Source organism: Lonchura striata, chromosome 2 (assembly GCF_046129695.1).
Source record: "Lonchura striata isolate bLonStr1 chromosome 2, bLonStr1.mat, whole genome shotgun sequence".
Classification (NCBI taxonomy): domain Eukaryota; kingdom Metazoa; phylum Chordata; class Aves; order Passeriformes; family Estrildidae; genus Lonchura; species Lonchura striata.
This window is the reverse complement of record NC_134604.1, coordinates 114,640,017-114,662,985: the sequence shown is the minus strand read 5'-3', so window position 1 is coordinate 114,662,985 and position 22,969 is coordinate 114,640,017. Positions and strand designations below refer to the sequence as shown.

The 22,969-nt window shown below is 46.9% G+C and overlaps 1 protein-coding gene across 3 annotated transcripts in view; it reads right to left on the bottom strand.

Moving 5' to 3' along the window:
- Window positions 1-3,120: 3,120 nt before the first annotated feature.
- Window positions 3,121-22,969, bottom strand: part of KCNJ6 (potassium inwardly rectifying channel subfamily J member 6) — a 165,845-nt gene continuing 145,996 nt past the window's right edge. For all 3 annotated transcript variants that reach the window (XM_021527465.3, XM_021527466.3, XM_021527464.3), the window contains one exon: window positions 3,121-6,170. In XM_021527465.3, the coding sequence (XP_021383140.2) occupies window positions 5,845-6,170 (326 nt within the window). In that variant the 3' untranslated portion in view covers window positions 3,121-5,844. The remainder of the gene's footprint in view (window positions 6,171-22,969) is intronic.

The window sequence follows — 22,969 nt, the reverse complement described above, 5'->3', positions numbered from 1 at the left end:
CCATAATTTTGGCCATGCTTTATTTAGTATATTGATTAATAGGAATTTTGTGCATATCAGAGAAATGACACATGAAGCTGTAAAAAATGTCTCAGCATGGCTGAGCTCTGAACTCCTGATTCCACTGGCCCTGCCCTGTGTCCAGGAATTCTGTTGGCTTCATCTGTGCACTTTGCACTCGTTTTTATTCCTCTTTTCCAGGAATCTTTTGCATTTCCATCCCTGGCAGTGCCCAAGGCCAGGTTGGACACTGGGGCTGGAGCAGCCTGGGACAGTGGGAGGTGTCCCTGCCATGGCAGGGGTGGCACTGGGTGGGATTTGAGGTCCCTTCCAGCCAATTCCAAGTGATTTTGGGAAGAGCTGGTCCACGTTCAGCGTTCCTGAGGAGCACCAGCAGAGGTTCAGGAGGCAGCTCCATGATCCCACCCAGCAGCACCAAGAACGTTGCTGTGGAAAGGAAGTGACTTCCACCAGCATCTGGGCCAGATTCCTTGGAATGATCCAAACTGTGACAGTTTGGCTTCCCCAGCCCAAATCTCACTGATCTTCTCAGATTAGAGACTTCTCACTGTGGTATCATAACCTTCTTTTTAAAAAATGCTATTTTTAACTTGATCAGAGTTACATGTTGGGAAGATTTGGGAAGATTAAAGAGCTGTTGTAGGGATGTGATGCTCCAGTGAGGGATTTGGGACATGGTGATGGGGAAGTGGCCAGGGAAGGTGACTGTGAGGATCCATCCTGGTGAGCCAGGAGCACAAATCCTTCCCTGTGCTGGAAGGATTCCAGAGGATTCCAATCCAACACGTGGAGGAGAATTTGGTGGGATAACAGTCCTCCAGCAGTTCTCACAATTTCAATTCTCCAGGAAAGTCAGTGCAAATGATTGCCTGCAATGATTTGAGGGAAAACAGCTTCAGCTGTGAGTTTGGAGCTACTGCCTTAGAGTTAAAAAAAGAAAAAAGAAAAAAGTTGGGAGAGCTCTCTCTATTCCTGCTCTCTGAAAAAAGAACTCTAAAAGCAGCTGATGTTACCAGAAACTCTGAAGTTTTTACTCTGTGTGGATGACACGTGAGCTGGGGAGAAGGAGGGATGAGCTGTGGTTTGTAGTTGTGAATTTGCTCGGAATAGAAACCAGATTTCACACTTGTGGTGAAACAGGAAGATCCGAGTCCCTCGGGAACTCTATTTTTGGATGTGTCTCTGGGCTCTCCATGGGAAATTCTTGGAGCATCAACAGACAACAAAAAGGCAGTGGAAATGGTGAAATAACTGCACTTTTACACTGGAGTTGCCTCTGGGTTATAATTTCTGGAAATCCAGAGGATCTGATAAAACTGTGAGAATAAATCAGGAGAAAGAAACTTAAGCTAAACCCACAAAATTACTTGTGAATGTCTGACACCACCTCTCTCCTCCAAAATACCAAACCCTAGAAGTTTTAAATCCACTCAGGAAACGATTAACAAATAACAGCTTTCAGGTCTTGTCTTTAAGAATTATTTACAGCTCAAAGCCCAGATTTTTGCCTGCTCTCCACGTGCTTGTTTCCAAAGAGGTGTTTGGGAGCTGAGGGAACAAGAGTGGAAGAGAAGCCAACTCCTCATGTTTTAGGTTTGATTTATGGCCTAAAAAGTGCCTGAATGAGGTAACCTGTTTTGAGGGAGGTTGATATTCTGAAAAGAAAGATATTTTGATGGGCAGGGAGTATCACAGCAGTAAAAATTTAATGTTTGACAGCCAGAAGCTCTGGTGGTGTCTGCTAAGGAATGTCCAAGGTGCCCAGAGCACAGGAGACAAAGTATATTGAGCCTCCCACTCACACCCACATCAAAAAAATGCAGGAAATGGTATAAATTCACCACATCAAGTTCAAATCTCCAAAAAGCAGGAGGGACAGATATCCCAGGTTTTCTGGGAATGGCACAGTGCATCCTCCCAGGGCTGTGCTCTGCTGGACAGCAAAGATCCAACAGCTCCAGCTGAGGAGGTGACAAACCTGGGCATTATTCCTGCCTCAGCCTGAGGGCTGCCATTTACCTAGGAAATACCTTGGGCCCAGGGAATGAGGGATTTGCCATTCTTCCATTAAAAACCCCAAAGATTTCATGGAAGCCTGGAATTATAAAATCCTAGCATCCTGGAATGGTTTGGGTTTGAAGGCTCCTTAAAGATCATCCAGTTCCACCCCCTCTGCCACTCTCAAAGGTGAAAAGTTGGGCTGTTGGGAGAATTCCAGAGCAAGTCAGCCCTTGGCAGAGGGGCTGGAGCTGTCGCTGCTCCTGTGGAAGGGTTTCTTTTTTGGGAGAAGTGGGATGTGGCTTTGGACATCCTTGAGCTGAAGGGAGCTCTGATTCCAGGCCTCCCCCTTCCTAAATAGCCCAGAGTGGCTGGAAACAGAACAGGGATTTCAGGAATTTCATCCTTCCCTGGTTTTGGGAGGCCTGAGTGACCTCTGTAACTCCAACAGGGGAACACGAGCAACCCGGACTTGAAACCAAAAGCTTGAAGTGAACTTCAAACCATCTGTTGATGCTCTTGGATTTTCCAGCACTTTTTTTGTCCCTCCTGGGTTTGGCAGCTGCTGAATTTGTTGGGATGGCTCCCATGGCTTTGGTGTTGTAGGGCAAAGATGCAGATCAGAACAGCTATAGTCTCCTACCAGGACATCTGCATTCTTGGGTGATACCTCAATATCCTTTTGGTGATTTATTTTAATTCCCATAAGGTGCTATTTGTTGGAAAATGATAAAACTAAGCTTGGAGAATTTGCTGAAGGTCACATTCCCACTCAGCAATGTTTCTGGTCAGTGAAGAAGGAACTGAGAGCTCCAGAAGATTCCTGAGAGCTCACATTTACCTCTAGAAATCCTTTTCCTCCCAGAAATCACAGGCTATTCCAGGAAAAAGCCATCAAAATATATTAGTGAATGAAATAGAGGTGTAATGGGTCTGGATTAATTCTGTAGCCAATTACATTAGGTTATTCACATCCCTTAAATGTCATTTGCCACAAATATTCCCATAGGAAATTGAGCTTTCCTCCAATATTGTTCAGGATTAGGAGCTAAAATTGCTGGGTTAAATGATTTACTGTCAATGAAAACACCACTCAGGATATACGGCTTGAAAATCCATTGTTAATTAACAGCATTCAATTCTTAATTGTCTTCGTACCAATCCAGTTGAAATCATTGACACAAAATACATTGTTAAACTGCTTAATCAATCATTGTAGAAAAATAGAGGTGTTTGATAGGGACATTCTAGTACAAAGTTTACGTGAAGCTTCCCCGTTGAAAGCTTTGGAGGCTTCTATATATTTTTTTTTAAAGCTTATGTTACAAAAATGAGATTTCATAAATTTTACAGTCCGTACTACATGGATACCAAAGACAAGAAAATACAGGAGGGGGAAGAGAGAGGAAGAGACAAAAAACACACACACCTTAAGCTGTAAGTGCCCTATTCACAAAAATAAAGCTTACACATGCGCATGCCCCAGTGGCGGAAAGTCTCTTTTTCCGTGCTGAAGGACACAAAAAAAAGCTTTCATCAGGGCCCTGAGCTGCAACACGAATTTTCTCAACCTGCAGCAGTGACTTCCAGAGAGGCCCAGTGAATTCGGAGAGCCAAAAGCAGTTTATCCTCGGAGGGGAAGCTTTGCTTTCGGCTCGCGCTCCTTCGGCGGGTTGGACGCGCGCGGGCGGCTCCGCGGCCCCAACGCTTCCAGAGGGGCTGTGGAGCCACTTTTCCCTAAAAACCCTGGAATTTAGGGAACCCTGGGGGTGGTGATGGATGGGCTGGAGCACGGGGCTGCTGCTGGGGCAGGAGGATGAGCTTGTGGCCATGTGCTGTCTCCCAGAAGTGTCCCACCCCAAATCCTCATCCTGCACCATTCCTTGCATCCTGGGAAAGCCTTTTAGGGGAGAATGGTCAGTGCTGAAACCCAAAAACTCTCTTCCCATCCAGCCTGATCTGCCCTGGTGTGTGACCTTTCCCTTCCCCAGGCCCTGCTGTGCCCTCCTCACTTGGAGGCCCCCCCCAAAATCAGCCGCTTTCTCTGAAAATTAGCAGGGGGCAATTGTACCAGCAAAAAAAAAGAAAATTAAAAAAAAAAAAAAAAGGAAAAGAGGTGTGAATTTAATGCCAAAGCTATATCACAGTGCAAATTTTCCACCTGCCCACCAAGTTTCTCCTGAGGTTTATTTTTATTTTTTTTTTTCTCTTTTATTTAAACATAAATTTTCTGTACAAAAAAAAAAAAAAAAAAAAAAAAAAAGCTTCGGATTCTCTTCAGTGTTGTCTTTCTTCCTGGAGTAGGCAGGCATGAAGAAAAACCCCAAAATTAAGGCTGCAGCTTCTCCTCCTTTGCTGTTCTTGGTGGAGCTGAGCTCCCCCACTGCCGTGGACGTGATGCGAGTTCTCTCTGCCCCGTGGATGGAATGTCCAGGGTTTTCCAGGGATTTACAACAACCAGGGAGCTCCCTAAGGTGGAGAAACTCACAGAGGAATGGCTCCCCTGAGCGTGGGTGGCAGGATCCCTGTGTCCTCCTGGGAATCCTGGTGGAAGGACACCCCTAGGGATGTTGTGCCCACCGCGCCTCAGCACCAGCAAATTGCAAATTTCATGGATTCCGTCCCCACGTGAAATCCAGCTGTTTCTTTCCCAGCTGAAGTAGCTAAAATCTCCTGGCTGAGGTGCAACATTCATTTTTCAATGGCTTGTGTGTGGGGTTTCTTTTGTGTGTAGCAAACTACTCCACGGAAATCCCGTGGGAGCAGATTCCCTGGATATTGCACATTAAAGGATAACCCCTCCACGTGACACGTGCTCGTTATATGAAGAGCATACAGGGAATTCTGGTTAGCCATGAATTTGCCACAGCCTCAATTTTTTCGGTCAAACTGCCCCCACAAAAGAGTAACCAGGAAGGGTTTTGCCTTATTTGTAAACATTTTCACAGTATGTCAGGAGTACAATTCTCTACCCTGCCCTCTCCCAGACTTATGGCTTTTTAGAGTGAGTGAAACGATCTGTTTGGCCAACAGTGAGGTACTCTAAATAGCTGCCAGTCTGGTACACTGAAGAAAATGTTATGCACTAGAAGAGTCATAGAGGGGACGGGGAAAAAAGATTAAAATTAAAATCAATTTTACACTGCAAACATTTGAAGAGAAATGCCTACTCGACGGGTAGTTAGTTTTTGCATCCCAATATTTCTAGAGCTCTGTTTCTAAACCTACATTAATTACACAGCTGTGTACATTATTTAGAAGTTCTTTACTACAGTACTTTTGTACATGCGGCGTTTATTACTAAATGTAGAGAGAAATAGTTACATAAGGCATATGTACAGGGTCGTGTGGGGTTGCAGATCCCTCTGCTCACCTTCCTCTTAAAGCTGCAAGGCCCATTCCACTGTCACCCAGTCTGTGAAACTGTCCTGAAATACATAAACACTCAGTCAAGGCCCATTGCTTTGATGGGCATTAATTAGTTTTTCTTTTAAAATCCCTTGAATACATTTCCTTTGCGTTCAGGGACTGGTTTTTGTGTTGTTGATGTGGATAAACCTGGAGGTCTGCAGTGGAGAGGGGCCATCAGTCACTGCCAGGGGGAGATTCCACCATCCCTGATGGGTGTTGCAGCTTGAACCCACGCCTTGGCTTAGTCTGGGAATCTCTTGGGTTGAAGTTGGGAATTCTCATCTAAAGCGTTTATTTTCCGTGAGTTACCAATAGCAGGAAGAGAAAAAAATTAAAGGCGTGTCGCAGAAAGAAACAGGGAGCAGAGAGGGAGGAGATAAAGGAGGTGGCGTGGCCTTTATTTCTCCTCTGGTTCTACACTTTGGACTCATTCTCCAAGTTGGCCACGTCTCCGTTTCTTTCGTTTTGGTCTTCTTGGTTCTTTTCCTCCTCCTCCGTTTCCAGCTCGGCGTGTTGGTCCAGCTTGTTGGAAACAGACCAGGTCAGGGGCAGTTCTGCTCGGCTGGCCATCTCTGCCAGCTCTTTGGCACTGTAAACGGGGGTGTTGGTCTCATAGGTTTCGTGAAAACTGTTGTAGTCAACCTCGTAAAAGCCGTCCTCCAGCGTGAGGACGGGCGTGAAGCGATAGCCCCAGAGGATCTCACTGGTGATGTAGGAGCTGCGAGCCTGGCAGGTCATCCCTGCAACAACAGAGAAGGAATAAGTGCTGTAATCAGGACCCACGGCTCCCCCAAGTCTTTAATTGATTTTTTTTTTCTGTCTGTAAGAAGGACAGAGTGAGGTTGGACATCACATGAGGTGGAGCTCACAAAACACTTTTAGGGAGCATAAACTGACGCCCTTTCCTCCTGTGCATGTGCTGAATAAGAAGGGCTCAGTCTGACAGTGAACATTTTAATAATTATTTCTTTATTAAACACTGACAGCAAACATTTTAATAATAATTTCTTTATTAAACACTGATCTTTTGCCAGTGTTTCACCAACTCACCTGCTGCGGGTCTCAGGTGGTGTGGGGCACTGTGTCATCCTCTGTCCCCTGGCTGCCACAAACCCACTGCCACGCTCAGCACGCGCCCAGGGGAACAGGAATTGTCACCAAAGCTTCCCTCTGCTGGAGCCCACCCTGATCCCATGATCCAAGGGCTCCCTTGATCCTCAGGTTTGAGATTTTCTATGTTTCAGGTTCTGTGCTGCTTTAGTCTGTGGGTCTGGGCTTCACATGATGGGATGCTGAGCTCTGTGCACAGAGCAGGGAGACAAAACAATTCCTGCTCCAGCTGGGCACCAAGGACAAATGATCCAAACCTCAGCCCAGGAGCACAAACAGCGTGGGCTGGAGAGAGAAAAACAAGCAGGGTGGGACTGATGGGCTGGAGCTGGAATGGGACAATGAACTCCAAGGTGCCAATGGAGCAGAACTGATCCCAGGGAGAGCCCCGGGAGCGCTCGTGCATTTTGGGACCATTTTGGGTCATTTGGGTGCAGCCCTGGCTGGGCTCTGGTGCTGCCCAAGGTGGATCCATGGAGGAGATCCTTTAATAAATCCCTGCTTTATTCTCTGCTCCAGCTCAGCCTTCCCAAGGCATCACCCCTGACTCCCCTAAAAGTGGGAGTCACCTTTTAGTTACCCTCATTGTGAGAGCTGGGCTGGTGAGCAATGCATAAATTACAATACAACTCCTGGAGGATGTTGGGATATTGTCTGGTGTGGAATTGGGATAACTGGGGTTAATTTGTTTGTCACCTTCTTTTCACAGATCTGCTGAACCTCACCCTAAAAGGCAAAAAAACACCGTGCTTTGTCCAGAGGCACAAAGACAGGTGCTGATCCAAGCTCAGGTCACATCCCAGAGTGTCCTCTGGGTGAAAAAATCCCTGGGAATGGCAGGGATCTGTGATTTGGAACCTGCTCCATCCCAGACCCACAGCTCAGGGAAGCACTGCAATAAAATATGGATGCTCTGGAGTGGAAAGGAAAAACCCAGCTGCCCAGGAAATATGGCAAACCCAACTGCCAAGGCAAAATATTAGGAGAAGTGAATTTAAGAGGCCAAAAATGATGCCAGCTTTGATTACTGCCCATTATTACCATTGTATTACCAAGCTGAAGAGTATATATGGAATATTTAGTAAATAAAATTGTTTAAGCCCTGGATAAGCTTGGCACACGTCAGTTGTTTAGAAGGCAATAATAAACAGTTAAAAACAATAAATATAGAGAGCACAAATGGCAGACTGTAGAAATGCCCCTTGTTTCTCTGCACTGGTGGCATCAGGGAAAGTCACATGGAGGGTCCTGTGAAGAGACAGCACTGGAAGTTTAATGTCCCAAATATTTCTCAGGGCTGTGATTACTGTTCCAGGTAATTCTCATTCTTTAAAGCCTTCTCTCCCAAGGTCTCATTTCTTCCTTCTGATGGCTGAAAATTGCTGTTTCTCTGCACTTCTCACTTGTAGTATCACCTTTAGGAAGACATTTACCAGCTGTCACCACACTGTGACATTGCTCCAGTGTTTCCCTGCCCTTCCTGCAGCACCTTGGACCCCGTGGAGTGAGGATTTCCAGAGAAAAAAGTGGGAAAGCTGCTGCTCTGGACCTCCCTGCTGCAGCCAGGCAGGAACACCACCTCAGCTCTCTTTCTTTAGGCCTGACACAAATATTGAAGCCTTCATTTGTCTCTTCATACTTCCAGGACAATTTTGCATTTCCATTCTCAAGCAAATGCACACCTGTAAATACAAAGATCTTCTCATTTTCCTGCTCTTTCAGAGGTGGGAAGGGTGGGAAGAACCAAGCCCTGTGACAAAACCAGCTCTTGTGACATTTTCCATGTGATTTTGAGTTTTAAAGGATGTTTGGTTTCCCTCAAAATAACAGAGGGGGAGTGTGGCAGCTCACAGGGCACTGTAAATAACAATTCCATGGAGCTCCAGGCTGGCAGAGGGGCTGGAGAGCTGGAAAAGGCCCTGGGGGTGCTGTGCCAGGGGCTGGACACGAGCCCAGGGGTGCCCAGGGGGGCAAGAGGCCGCTGGCAGCTGGGCTGGATGAGGAATTGTGTGTCCAGCAGGAGCAGGGCAGGGATTGTCCCTCTGGGCTGGCTCGGAGAGGCCCCTCCAGGGCTGTGCCCAGTTCTGGTCCTGCAGGAGAGACCTGGAGGGGCTGGAGCGTGTCCAGGGCAGGGAACGGAGCTGGGAAGGGGCTGGAGAGTTCCTGAGGGAGCTGGGAAGGGGCTGGAGAGTTCCTGAGGGAGCTGGGAAGGGGCTGGAGAGTTCCTGAGGGAGCTGGGAAGGGGCTGGAGAGTTCCTGAGGGAGCTGGGAAGGGGCTGGAGAGTTCCTGAGGGAGCTGGGAAGGGGCTGGAGAGTTCCTGAGGGAGCTGGGAAGGGGCTGGAGAATTCCTGAGGGAGCTGGGAAGGGAATGGAGAGTTCCTGAGGGAGCTGGGAAGGGAATGGAGAGTTCCTGAGGGAGCTGGGAAGGGGCAGGACGAGGGGAGCCAGGAACCAGAGTGCCTGTGTCACCCTCTGCATGGTCACACAGTGAGCACACCCTGCCCAGTGCCTGGGACAATTTCATACTGAATATGCAGTAGCTGTATGTGCAGTCTATTATTCTGCTTGTATCTCTAAAATGTTGGGGTGTCTTCAATATGATTTTTGGCTGACTGGCAAATTTTTTGGTAGACTGGAGCCCCAGGAGGGGCTGAGGGAGCTGGGAAGGGGCTGGAGAGTTTCTGAGGGAGCTGGGAAGGGGCTGGAGAGTTCCTGAGGGAGCTGAAGGGGCTGAGCTGGAGCAAAGGAGGCTCAGGGGGACCTTGTGGCTCTCACAGCTCCTGCCAGGAGGGGACAGCCGGGGGGTCGGGCTCTGCTCCAGGAACAGGGACAGGAGGAGAGGGAACGGCCTCAGGCTGGGCCAGGGCAGGCTCAGCTGGGACAGCAGCAGCAATTTCCCCATGGAAAGGGTGCTCAGGCCCTGGCAGGGGCTGCCCAGGGAGCTTTGGAATCACCACACCTGGAAATACCCAAAAACTGTGTGGATGTGGCACCTGAGGACAGTGTTCAGTGCTGAACATGGTGGGGGGCTGTTTGATGGTTGGGCTCAATGATCTGAAAGTTATTTTCCAACCTAAATGATTTCATATTTCTCTCATTCCCTGACCAAAGAGCCCTGGATGAGTTTTCCCAAAGGAAGGTGATATTCCCAAGAGTCATCTGTTCCTAATCCCTGTACTTCTGAAATTCAGCTTGGGAGTGAGTTGGAAATTTGGAATTTTCATTACAAGGAAAGCAAGTACTCAGAGATCCTGCTGCTTTGGTTAGGAAAAATTGTTCTGCCTGGTGGGAAAGAGGAGGGACAATTTTCTGCAGAAATCAAGGAGATTAATTGGACTATGTGAAAGTTATAGCTCATTAAAAACAAACCCTCCTCCGAAATGTTGATCTCCATTTTTAATTTAGGCTCCCATTCAGCAATGATTTAATTCCCGTTCCTTTTCCACAGCTGGATGAAACACTTTCAGTACTAGAATGGAAGGTTGGATTTTTCAAGTCATTGAAACTAAATTATGGGGATTGGGTGAAGGAGGGTTTTAATTTTAGGAGCCAAGCTACCTTGGATTTTTTGTTGTTCTATTATTATTTATTATTATTTTAAAAAAATGTATTGGTTTGCTTTTAAATTGGACCATAAAAGGTCTTTTCTTCTACAAGAAACTGAAGATTTCATGGTAGCTTAGACAATAAAATGTCGTGTCAGTCACTTGTACCATGCAGTGTCTCCCTTTGAGATAAGAGCCATCAAAAATAAAATGCTCTAAAATAATCAGGGGGAAAAGCTTGCTTCAGATCCCAGGTATCAAACCCATGTTTGAGCTGCAATACAGTGATTTTCCAGCCCTGCTGCACTCTCTGAGAGTCACAGCGATTTCGAGGTTCAGCAATTTGCTGCTGGCACTTGGCAGGGCCAGGCAGAATTCCTGGTGCACTAAATTATCTGGGGTATCCCACAAGTGGCTGTTTTCCATCATTTTGTGGGAATTCTGCTTCACAATTCAGCCTGGAGTAAGACTCAGCAGCAAATTGTGCACGGAGCACAGGGGTGTCTCCACTTTTGGGTTGAGTGGGGTTTCACTCATGTGCAGGAGAACAAAATTTGGTCTGAGGTTTCCATTTGGGAGCTGAGGTTTCCACGTGCCTGTGATGCTCCTGTTGAATTCCTTTCACTCTCTCTGTATCCACAGCAGCCTTTGCTGAGGTATCCCTGCAGAGGTTTTGAGCTCTTTAGTCAAAAGGTTCATTTGGATAATGAGAACCTGTCTCAGGTTGAAAGGTGTGGGTGGGTGTGTTCTGTCAGAGCTGGGGCAGTTCTCTGCTGCTCACTGGGCAGGTTTTTCTTTATTTCTCCCACAACCAATCCTCCCTCCAGGAGATCTCTTTGCTCATGGGACATTAATTATTAATTATCTTCTGTTAATGGCCAGTGAGTGTCCCTGCATGGCTGAGAAAATTCCATCATCCATGGGGAGATGCTCTGCCCAGGGGAGGAGCCAAACATTCCTACCTGGATCCAATCTGACCTGGGAACAGCACAGCAGCCTCTGCCCCCTGCATTCCCAGAGGAGCAGCTTCCTTCCCCCTGCATTCCCAGAGGAGCAGCTTTCTTCCCCCCTGCATTCCCAGAGGAGCAGCTTTCTTCCCCCTGCATTCCCAGAGGAGCAGCTTTATCCCCACTGCATTCCCAGAGGAGCAGCTTTCTTCCCCCTGCATTCCCAGAGGAGCCCAGGCCCATCTCCCCCAGCCCTGGAGCTCCAGAGGAAAACTCCCCCCTTGTGCAGGATCCTGCTCCAGCAGAAGCACAGCTGGCACTGCAGGAGGGCTGAGCCCCCCTGGGATGGGACTGAGCCACCTCCCTGACCCACAGGGGACAGGGCAGTTCTGACTCTGGCAATGGTTTTTTTGTTGTTGTTAATTTTTTTTTTTTGTACTATTGCATTTGTATTTTTATTTTTCCTAGTAAAGAACTGTTATTCCTGCTCCCTTATCTTTGCCTGAGATCCCCTTAATTTCAAATTTATAATAATTCAGAGGGAGGGAGTTTACATTTTCCATTTCAAGGGAGGCTCCTGCCTTCCTTAGCAGACACTTGTCTTTTCAAACAAAGACAGAACCTTTTAAAACCAAAACTAAACATGGAGGAACCCCTTGAGATAAATTCCTACAGCCCCCATGTGCTGGTGATGGAGCTGTGGCATTCAGGAAGCAGCAGAGGACCTGACCCGTGGCCTTAGAGCTGAGTTTTGCACCTTGTCTGGGGCAGGGGGGAGGAGATGGGATAATTCTGCGTCATCACTGTGACCAAAGAATCCCAGATTGGTTTGGGTTGGAAGGGACATCAAAGATCTTCCAGTTCCAACCTCTGCCATGGGTGGGGGGGATCTTCTATTAGATCTGGGTGCTCCAAACCCTGTTCAGCTTGGCCTGGGACACTCCTGGATCTGGGACAGCCACAGCTTCTCTGGGAATTCTATTCTAGGGTCTTCCCAGCCTGCCAGGGAACAATTCCCAATTCCCAATCTCCCATCCATCCCTGTCCTCTGGCAGTGGGAGCCATTCCCTGTGTCCTGTCCCTCCTGGTTGGTGTCCAGAGTCCCTCTGCAGAGAATCCCCTCTCCAATGACACCAATATCGAGGGAATTGGATGAACCTGCACCTTTCCTGTAGCTCCAGGAACCCCAGGTGGACTTCCAGGATTCTACCCAGGACCCACCAGCGAGGCAGGGCCCCGCTGACCTTCTGCACTCCCATACATTTGGTGAAGGATTTGTCACTTGGCTATTTTTGGGTGTTCAGGAGGAGAAGAAACAGCGTGGGCTATTAAAAACAAACCAAAAGCTTGGAGTCAAGACCCCCTGCTTGATCCCTCTCTCCTCCTGCAGACCCTGTGTGGGCTTTGGCAAATTCCCCAGCCTTGCTGGCTCTGTTTCACTGCTGTGCCACCAGGAACACGCTGAGATGGAAAAGCAGGAGATGTGCTGGCAGTAGATTCTCTTCCTTCTTCCTTCTCTAGATTTTTTTTTTTTTTTTTTTTTTGCTGTCGAATTTGTACTAAACAGCTCTCCCCGGTGTGAAAATGATTGCCTCAAGGGAAAAAAAAAAAAAAAGACAGAAATTTGGAATAAAATTTCTAAAGTGCCACCAAGTCGGTGTCAGAAACATTCCATGGGAGTTAATTGGTCCTTTTTAATCAAGCTAAAAAGAAGGAAGACAAACGTTGTGTTGGACCCTGAATTCTCTGCAGTATTTTAAAGCTGGAAGCATAAAATCATACAATTTAGGTACAGCTGACAATAAAGCTGTGGTAGTTTCAGTTTATTTGAGTAAACACCCTGCAAATATATATTTTATATATATCTCATTCAGAGGTAGCAAAGGGGAATTCCCAGGGGTTCTGATAACTTGGTTCAGAGCACACCTGGAAATTGGTTGTTTATCTCACCCTGAGAAATGTCAAAAGGTCCTGAAAGAAGTCAAAACTGCACAGGTGCCTGGGAGCCTTTAAAATATTTAAAATATCTTTACTTCAGCATGTCTGGTGTGAAACCCTTGTGTTGTGGGGCTGTGAATTGAGTGGGAGAGGAAGGGAGTGAGGACAGATGCTTTCTATTCTTATTAGAATATAAGGAGTTAACTTTTGCTGGGTTTTGTTTGTTTTCTTCTTCCTTTTATAATGTTAAAAGTGGTGTGGGTTTATTTCCTGCAAACGATACGTGTAATTTGATATTTCTATTTTCACCTCTCTTCCTCAGGAGAAGATCACTATATTTGAGGTTTTCTTTGCTGACACCATCTGTGAGTGCTGCTCGGGGGTCTCTGTGGTAGCTGAGGAGGGAGCAGGGACCAGCTCAATCCAGAAAATCCAAATTGCCATGGAATGAGTGGGCTGGAGCAGCTGCTCTGACCACCCCACCCCGTAAGAAAATCACAGCTCTGCAGGAGAACACGCAGATTATCAGCTCCCATTTGCACAGAGATGAATATGCAAAGGAAATTGAAGCCATAATTTCAAGTCAGTTGAACTTTCTGTGGCTCTGAATTCTATTTCTTGCTAAAACAAATAACAGGCATTAAAAAAAATGAAGTTTATATTAAATGATAAACAAAATCTAACTTGAATGGGTCAAAGCATTCTGGTTTCATTCTGACTTCTTCAAATGTGATCTATTGTGTAATGCAATACCTAAATAAGACAAAAATGGGCATGCTTTAGTCCTTTGCAAATTGTTAAAATGCACTTTTTTTCCCCCCAGCAGGAGATTTCAATGCCAGTGAAATTATATTTTCCAGTGGAAAAATGCTGAATTAGAAATGTTTGATTTACTTGGTTACTGTTTCTCCTATCAGGAATTAAATGCTGGGTAATTTGTGTCTAATTTCTTGCTTTCTGACAAGTGGTACCTGCTGAGGCAGGAGAATTTGATGCAGCCTCAAATGTGCTGCTACTTTTAGCACACTGTACCAACATATTCTCAATAAACTGCTTGTAAAGAGATGGTAATTTTACCAAAAGATTGCAATTTTACCATAAATTTACAATTCAGCCAATATTTAAACTCGTTTTAGCCTCATATTCAGGCTGAGCCCAGCAAATCCTGATGTGTCTGAATTTTGTTGTTTTTCAGCTGATCTTTTCCCGATGGGTGATGATTACATTTTTCTGTCACCTAAATCTGGGAAACTTATTAAATCCAATGATGTTTGACCAGAGAGAGAGGAGCTGGTTCCAGAACTGGCCCTTGCAAACTGGGAACTCAGGTTGGAGGAGATGGAACACGAAATGCCAGGATTTTGTGCCCTGCTCCGTGTTTGGCTCTTGGGATACATTTATGGATCCAGAGCTTCCCCGGATTTCAGATCAGCACCACACAAGAGCTTTGTTTTTCCTACTGGGTGCCCACCACGGGGATGATTTTGGTTAAAATCTGGTTTTGGTTAAATCTGAATTTGGTTTAAATTGGTTAAAATTCAGATGGGAATTTTGGTTAGAAGAAGCTGCAGCTCCGTTTTCCAAAGCGCTGAGTGAGGCAAAGAGCTGTCCTGACCTTCTAAAAACACACTGCTACTAACCCAAGGGCTTTCTCCCCAATCCTGCAGGTGGGATGTTCTCCCCTGCCATGCTTCACAGGCATCCTGTTCCACAATTCCATGAAAATATCCAGGGAGAGGCAGCAAGGCTCTGATTCCAGCTGCTGCCTCCCTGGAGAATGCTCCTGTGGGGTTTTCACTGAGCAGGAGGAGCTGAGCCACCAGAGTGAGGGGCTGAGAAGACCCTGGGTGGATCTGGGTGGAGCTGAAAGGATCCTGGATGGTTCTGGATGGAGCTGAGAGTACCCTGGGTGGATCTGGGTGGAGCTGAGAGGATCCTGGGTGGATGTGGATGGAGCTGAGAAGATCCTGTGTGGATGTGGGTGGAGCTAAGAGGATCCTGAGTGGATCTGGACAGAGCTGAGAGGATCCTGGATTGTTCTAGGTGGAGCTGAGAGGACCCTGGGTGGATCTGTGTGGATCTGAGAGGACCCTTGATGGTTCTGGATGGAGCTGAGAGGACCCTGTGTGGATCTGGGTGGAGCTGAGAGGATCCTGGGTGGATGTGGATGGAGCTGAGAAGATCACTGGTGGATCTACATGGAGGTAAGAGGATCCTGGGTGGATCAGAAGCAGGTTCCTCTCTCTCCACTTCTTGCTGGGGAGGCAGAAGATGGGGATTGGGAACATATAAAATACAGGCAGGAAGTGAAGAATAGAAAATGCCCAACCCAAAAAAGTGCATTTGCATCCCAGAAAGGCAAATGTGACCTGGGCTGCATCCAAAGCAGGTGGGCAGCAGGAAAGGGATGGGGATTGTGTCCCTGAGCCCCCCAGGTGAGATCCCACCTGCAGAGCTGCCCCAGCTCTGATCCCAGCCCAGGAGGAGCTGGAGCTGCTGCAGAGAGCCCAGAGGAGGCTCCAGGATGAGCAGAGGGATGGAGCAGCTCTGCTGGCAGGAAAGGCTGGCACAGCTGGGACTGTTCACCTGCACAGGAGAAGCTTTGGGCTGAGCTCAGGGTGAGCCCCAGGAAAGCTGGAGAGAGACAATTTCCAGGGCATGGAGGGACAGGACACAGGGAATGGCTTCAAACTGAGAAATTACAGGTTCAGATCAGATAATTAGGAAAAATTTTCTCCCTGGCAGGGTGGGGAGGCCCTGGGATGGAATTCCCAGAGCAGCTGTGGCTGCCCCTGGATCCCTGGCAGTGCCCAAGGCCAGGTTGGACACTGGGGCTGGAGCAGCCTGGGACAGTGGGAGGTGTCCCCATGGCAGGGGTGGCACTGGGTGGGCTTTGAAGTCACTTCCCACCCAACCCATTCTGGGATTCTGAGATTCATTTGGCCTTAAAAAAGGATTGAACATTTTTTGTGCAGGAGCTCTTCCAAGAGGGCGTCATTCAAGGAACGTGCATGGAGACTCAATCTTTAGTGGAAAAATAAACACAACCCTCAACATCTGCACCTCTGCTGGGGAGCAGGAGCTCAGCCCCCAGTGCAATGGGACTGACACCAAACAAGGCACTGCTCCATTCCTACTTCATGGGAATTAATGCCAAGGGATGGCTGGGAGAAAAACCCCCTTTCCTTGGACTGGTGTTTTCTGCAAAAGAAGCATTTTCTGTGCCACTTTGTACCTGCTGTGCACTTGTGCTGTCACGGCTGGGGGATAAACATTTCATTAAAATAGAAATGTGATCTATTCCACCACTTCTTCCACACCTAATTCCAGTCTGCATGTTTGGATGGCTTTTGTTCCTCTCCTTAAAATGCTGAACATCCAAGGTTTGCTCTGTGCTGAACTTTCCCGACTTGGAGCTTTTTATAAAAATGTCACATTTTCCTGTGGAAATGTTTGAAATTAAAGACAAAACAGTGTGAACACGCAGCTTGGCATGCTGTAAAATCCAGGAAATAAGGCGAGATTTGGAGCTTTTTTGACAGCAAAATCTGTGAATCACCCACCAAACATTCTGGGGGTTGTTTTGAGGTTTGTGGCTGCAGCCTGGCTGCTGTGAGAGCAGAGGGGGAGATGAAAGAGAGCTCAGGGTAAAGCACTTGTTCCTGCCAGGCAGATGCTGGTGAGAAGTGATGCTTGGAAATGCAGCACAAGCAAAGGTTCCAAAATCACTGGAATTTTTGGGAAGCAGCAGCCCAGCTCATTGGGGTCGCCTGGGTGGTTTCGTAACGCTGCATCCTTTCAGGTGGGCTGGGATAAGCCACACGTGGGTGGGTGGAACTTGATTTTAGGAGAGAAAACTTCAAGAATTCAGCTTTTCTAAAGATATCCCGTGTTCAGAGATGGTATTTTTGTCTTCTGCTTCACCTGAAAGAGTAGCAAGAGGGCTGGGGGAGAGGAGCTCCATGGCTTGCAGAAGAAAGCTCCAAATCCCAGGCTCTGGGAGGAGGAGGAATATCTGGGCTGGGTTTGTTGCTATTTTAAGTGATGGGCTTGGGTAGTGGATCTGATCCCCTTTAATTTAGTGGGAGAGAATTTAAGCAACCTAACATTTGTCCATGTCATTATTTAATGTGATTGATCAAGCCCTTTATAAAAATCTCTTTAAGGGAAACCATGAAACACGTTAAGCTCCGAGTTCATCTGACACAACAGCGGTCTTTAATTAAAATTTAAATGAGTGTTTATTGATACCTCGATCACAACAAAAGACTCAGCCAAAGCCAGGCTCCCTGCAGTTCTGATTTTTGATGAACTTTTGCAGGCCTTCTTGCAGTTCTGCACAGAAAATCATCTGTGCTGTAAAATCCTCCCACTGAGTGGCAAGTGGGTTTTGATTTTTATTCTGAGTTGGGTTTTTTTTTAATCTGTTCATGGGATAAGACTTATTAAGTTGATGCTTTCAGGTTAATAATATTTGGCTATATGACAACATGAGCAGCATATTTTTGAGATGCAGGAGGGAGCAGAAAGTGGCTGCCTGGGGGAATGAAATGCAAAAATCTTTCACTTCTGAAATGCTATTTAATATTTGAGTTATGTCAGATTTTATATCCATATTTATCTGCTTGGCTTCCTGCCCAATAGTAGAGGCTATTAATACACCTGCTGGTAAATCAATGACCATTTTGGAAAAATTAATATTCACTTGGTTTTCATTAATTGTGGTTGTATTGGAGGTGCTGGGGAAGAAGCTGATTGGGATCTTTAATTACTGCCCTCATTTAGCAATGGGTCCAATAAAGGAGAAGAGCAGCAATAGGGTTGGGATTTTAGGAAAGGTTGTTCTACTCTTCTGATATTTCTATTATGGAAAAAAAATAGGAACAACACACTTCAAGCTCTGGGCTTTCCGGTCTGGCACTTTCCTCAATGCCTGAATTCATTGAAAGTAGGGGCACAGGGGACCAAAAAACAGCAAAAAGCTATTTTTTTTCCCTATTTCTTCATATTTAAATTGATAATATTTAAACTAATTGTTTTTGGAAGAGTGCAGACAAATCAACCTATTGCACAATGTGTCAGATTTTCCTCAAACAGTCCAAGCTGGTGATGGAGCAGAGAAATTCTAAGTTTCTTTGACACCTGCACTTCACTTGTGGAAGCAACAAAGAGTCATTAGGACTTTCTAATTTTCCTTAATTTAACAATAATTATCTCAGATGAAAAATTTGAGGAAAAAAATTGTTGGTTTTAGTAAGGAAAAAATAAAGAACTTGAGAAGAGTGTGTGGGAAAGGGAAGAAAGGTGAGGCTGCTCACATCCAAATTGCAGAATTCCCAGAGGAGAGGTGCTTAGCATGATGCAAAAAAGTCTGGAATTAAATGAGGAGGTTTTCAAAGCAGGAAAAACTTTGTATAAAAGCCTCCATAACATCAGCTCTCCCGAGTAATGAATGAATTGGTGCTCAGCCCTGGGTTTTGTGTTCAGCAAAGCACACTACCACGAGTTTTGGAGGGGGGTGATGGTCTCAGGGTGTTGTGGCGCTGGATGAAAAGCTGCTGGGAGCCCAGGATTCTGCACAATCCCAGCTTCCCTGCTTCGTTCCATCCTCAGCATCAGTCATGAGGTGGCACTCTTCTCCCAGCAGAGATGCCTTGGGAGTGAGAGTGTGTCTAAGGAAAAAAAAAAAAAAAAAAAAAAAGCAGCAATGCTTGGAAAATATTGTCGAGGGATTATTACAGAAGTTACTTTTGCAGGGAGGATGTCCTGTGGTTGTGGCAGGGATGGATTATTTGAAGGGAGTACCTTGCTGAGCTCTCTCTGAGCTCCAGGATGGTGCTTTCCCTGATTTCCTCTGATTCCCACATGGTTTTGGGGCAGCCATGGCACAGCTGCAGCCCCAAACCAAACCAATGAGCCTCTGCTGCATGACAAACACGGTGCCACAGCCTCTCTCCTGCAGCTTTGATTGCTGCTGCCAGAGCATTGCTGCTTTGGAAGCCTTCCTTGATCCAGGCACTGCACAAGGAGCATTTGGATAAAGCTGGACCTCCCTCACTCCCAGGTGTCCTGCCACACCAAAATCAAGGCTCTCAGGCTCAGAGGTAAACAGGGAAAAAACTAAACCCAGGCATTTCTGCCTAAAACCATCTGTTTCTAACATTTCATATGAGTGCTTAATGAGATTTTTTTAAATTTCCTGATTCTAGCCCCAGTCAGCAGCAGCTCCAACCAGCAGCATCTTCCAAGGAAGGACCTTGAGATGCTCGAGTGCATCCAGAGGAGCCAACGAGGCTGGAGAGGGGCTGGGAACACAAACCCTGTGAGGAATCCCTGAGGGAGCTGGGGGTGTCCAGCCTGGAGAACAGGAGGCTCAGGGGTGACCTTGTCACTGCCACAGCTCCTGGAAGGTGCCTGTGCCCAGCTGGGGCTGGGCTCTTTCTCCAGGAGCTGACAGAGCCAGAGCTCACAGCCTCGAGCTGCACCCAGGGAAATACAGGCTGGACATCAGGGAAAAGTTTTTACAGAAATGGTGACAAAGTTCTGGAGTGGCTGCCCGGGGAGGTGGTGGAGTCACCACCCCTGGGTGTGTTTAACCAAGCCTGGATGTGGCACTGGGTGCCAGGGCTGGGTTGAGGTGCTGGGGCTGGGTTGATGATCTTGAAGGTCTCTTCCAACCTGGTCATTCTAGGATTCTGTGAATTCTGTGAATTCTGTGAATGGGGATTTTGCTGTTCCACACTGCAGACCTGACTGAGATCTCCACAGTTTTACATCTCCATGGGATCCTTGCTAAATCCCAAGCAACCTAACAGATGTCTGCTCATGGGGCAGCATCCCCTGGCTCCTGCTGGGTTCCTGAGCTCTGTTTAACTCCAGAGGGGGGAAACAGACATAAAATTTGGTGTCGTCTCTTTGAAAACTTCCCAAGTCCTTAGATGGGACAAGAAGAATGGCTTCAAAATGACAGAGAGTAGGGTTAGATGGGATATCAGGGAGAAATCCTTCCCTGGGAGGGTGAGGAGGGGCTGGGATGGAATTCCCAGAGCAGCTGGGGCTGCCCTGGATCCCTGGCAGTGCCCAAGGCCAGGCTGGACACTGGGGCTGGAGCATCCTGGGACAGTGGGAGGTGTCCCTGCCATGGCAGGGGTGGCACTGGATGAGTTTCAAGGTTCCTCCAACCCAAACCAATTTGGGATTCCATGATTCTCTCCTTCATGCTTGCAGTGGATCAGGTTTGGGTACTGGGGGAGCTCAGGGATGGGTTTATTCCCTCTGGTGCTTCCTGCAGTGTCAATCACAATGTCTGGGAGGACTCATGGGACAGGATGGACACAAGGCAGGTGATAAAAGGGATGTGAGTCAGGGAGATGTTCCAGAAGACATTGGGGTGATGCTGAATCCAACCAGCTCTGAGCCCTTCTCTCCTCCCACCATGATAAATTTTTCCCTGGCTGCCAGACCAAACACCCATCCACTGCCTTCTTTATACTCCTCAAGAAGAGGGGTTTATTTTAACCAGAGAGACAAAAGGAGCAAACATTGTGCACAAGGCCCTTTACCTAAAACTGGGAGGTGCTCTGGGACAGGTGGCAGATCAAGAGGGCCACCTTGGCTTCTCCTCAAAGCACAGCTGAACATCTGGGCCCTGCGGCGAGCACGTGCTCAATCAACCACCGAGGCTGAGCTCCTGCCTGGCTAAGCTGAGCTCAGCTTCTCAGAGCTGTCTCAAAGAATGAAGACTCTTTTTTCACCTTAATCACACATTTCTAAAGGGAAAAGGGAGACAGACCAGCAATTGCTTACTCCCAGCGGGAATGTGAGTACTGGAAATTAATTGGAAATATTTCCCACAACCCCATCCCCACCTAAATCCTGGCATTCCACATGGGACATGCTGAGCCCTGCTTCCACAGAGCATTAACTGCAACTCACTCAGTACAACCCAGATCATTTGTTTCTTGTGTTTCCTGTCAATTTTCCAATTACATTTTATTCCAGTTCTGCTGGAAGTGCAGGTCAGTGGAAACACAGCAATGCAAGCACTTTGTGAAGTGAAAGTACTTCATTGTAAAGAAAATACTTTGCCTGTAAGTTTGAGGATCCAGCAGCCCAGCAGGGAATGAATTATTGAAGCTCAGAAAGAACAGGACCAGCAATGTTTGGCTCTTATTTCCCATGGCCTTTTACCTGGAGGTCTCTGAGGTAGGGATTTGTTATTATTTTTCTTTTCCAGTGGGGAAGTTGAGAAAGGGAACAGCAAACTTGCCCTGAGCCCTCGTGGAAGGTGTGCAGCAAAGAAAGGTTGTGGTGAAATTTGACCATCCTGATGGTCAGGTGGAATTTTGGCCAGCTGGGTTTTTATTTGCCTTTGGTGGAACCAGGAGGATTCTTTGGCCTGGAGCACTCATTTGGATTTCATGGAGAACTACAGTTTTGAAACATTTTTTTTTTTTCAGGTCTTGCTATTTCAACACAAGTTGTGTCTCAGAACTGGGGTCTCAGCAGATCTCAGCATCCTTCCCAAGACCTTTTCTCTCCCCTGCTTTAAGCAGGGCAGGGTATGGGTGGCAAAAGTGGATGGGTTGTTTTGGGAACAGAAGGAGGATCAGATGAAACAGTCACAGAACACCAAAGTGTTTTTTCTAGAGCAGAAATTGTGCTTCCTCAGCCTTTTCCTGTTCTCTGTGCAGTGGAGCTCTTTCCTTCTTTTAATCATGATTGAAAATTCCCTGCTCCCAGAATAATGGAGCCTTTGCCTGGGGGAGCTGGGGGGACACGGGGCTGTGGCATGTGCACACACATGGGGACACCAAGGGCAGCTTCCCCTGGGCTCAAAATTAGCAAATCCTTGGAAATCCTCATTCCCTTCAAATACTTAATGAGATCTGTTGATTATCATCAAAGGAAAATTCCTTGTGTCATAAGAAGGGAGGAGAAGATAATTTAACTGGCAGCAGGGAGAAGACAATTAATAGAATTCAGAGCTGCACTGGGAGGGTTAAGAAGTTGTTACAAGAAAATATTTTGGAAATCATGAATAGGTCAGGTTATGTGGATCCCTGGAAGTGTCCAAGGCCATGTTGGATGGAGCTCTGAACAACCTGGGATAGGTGAAGGTGTCCCTGCCCATGGAAGAGGCTGGAACAAAATGATTTTAAAGGCCCCTTCCAAGCCAAACCATTCTGTGATTCCATGATTATAAGCACATGGTGAAACTGAGCAAAAAATCACCACCAAATATTGTGGTACAACAGGATTAAATCAGCCAACCCAGTGAGTGAATCTCTGTTTCACCACCACAGCCCAGAAATGTTTGGGGTTTTGTATTTTTGGTGAAGTCTAATGGCATTTCCTCACTTCCTCCCTCTCCCCACTCACAAAAACGTTTGTAGTGCTGAAAGCTTCGCTCCATTTCTAATTTGGGAAGATGCTGTGGCAAAGCTCATAATTCTTTTCCTGCAGCTTAGCAGGGTAGTGTTACACAATTTGGCTACAAGAAACCCCTGTAATAAATGACAGCTCTTTCAGCCTCTTGGCAGTGTAAGGCCCAGCCATCAGTCTTGTAAATGTTCTCATAGCCATTGAAAACTTGAAATAATTTGGAACTGTGTCTCAACACATTATTAATCACAGAGCAAAGGGTTTGCTCTGGTCTCACCAGGAATATTAATGTAACCTCCTGTGATTCTCTCTGATGGCAGCACAGGGATAAAAGCCCAGCTAATCAGGGGATGCCCCCATGGCTGGACACACAATTCAAGGCCACCATTTCAGGGAGCATTCCTCAAAATTCAGTCAGGTATGAAGGCTTTCACTTAATAAATCCCCTTGGGAACGTGGACAGGTTGGTTGTGTGTCCATGGGGGTGTTTGTGACTGTCACTGACAGAGGAGGTGATTAATGCATCGTTCACTGTCCTGAGAATGAGAAACTGAGGCAGCCCAGAGGAGGCTCCAGGATGAGCAGAGGGATGGAGCAGCTCTGCTGGCAGGAAA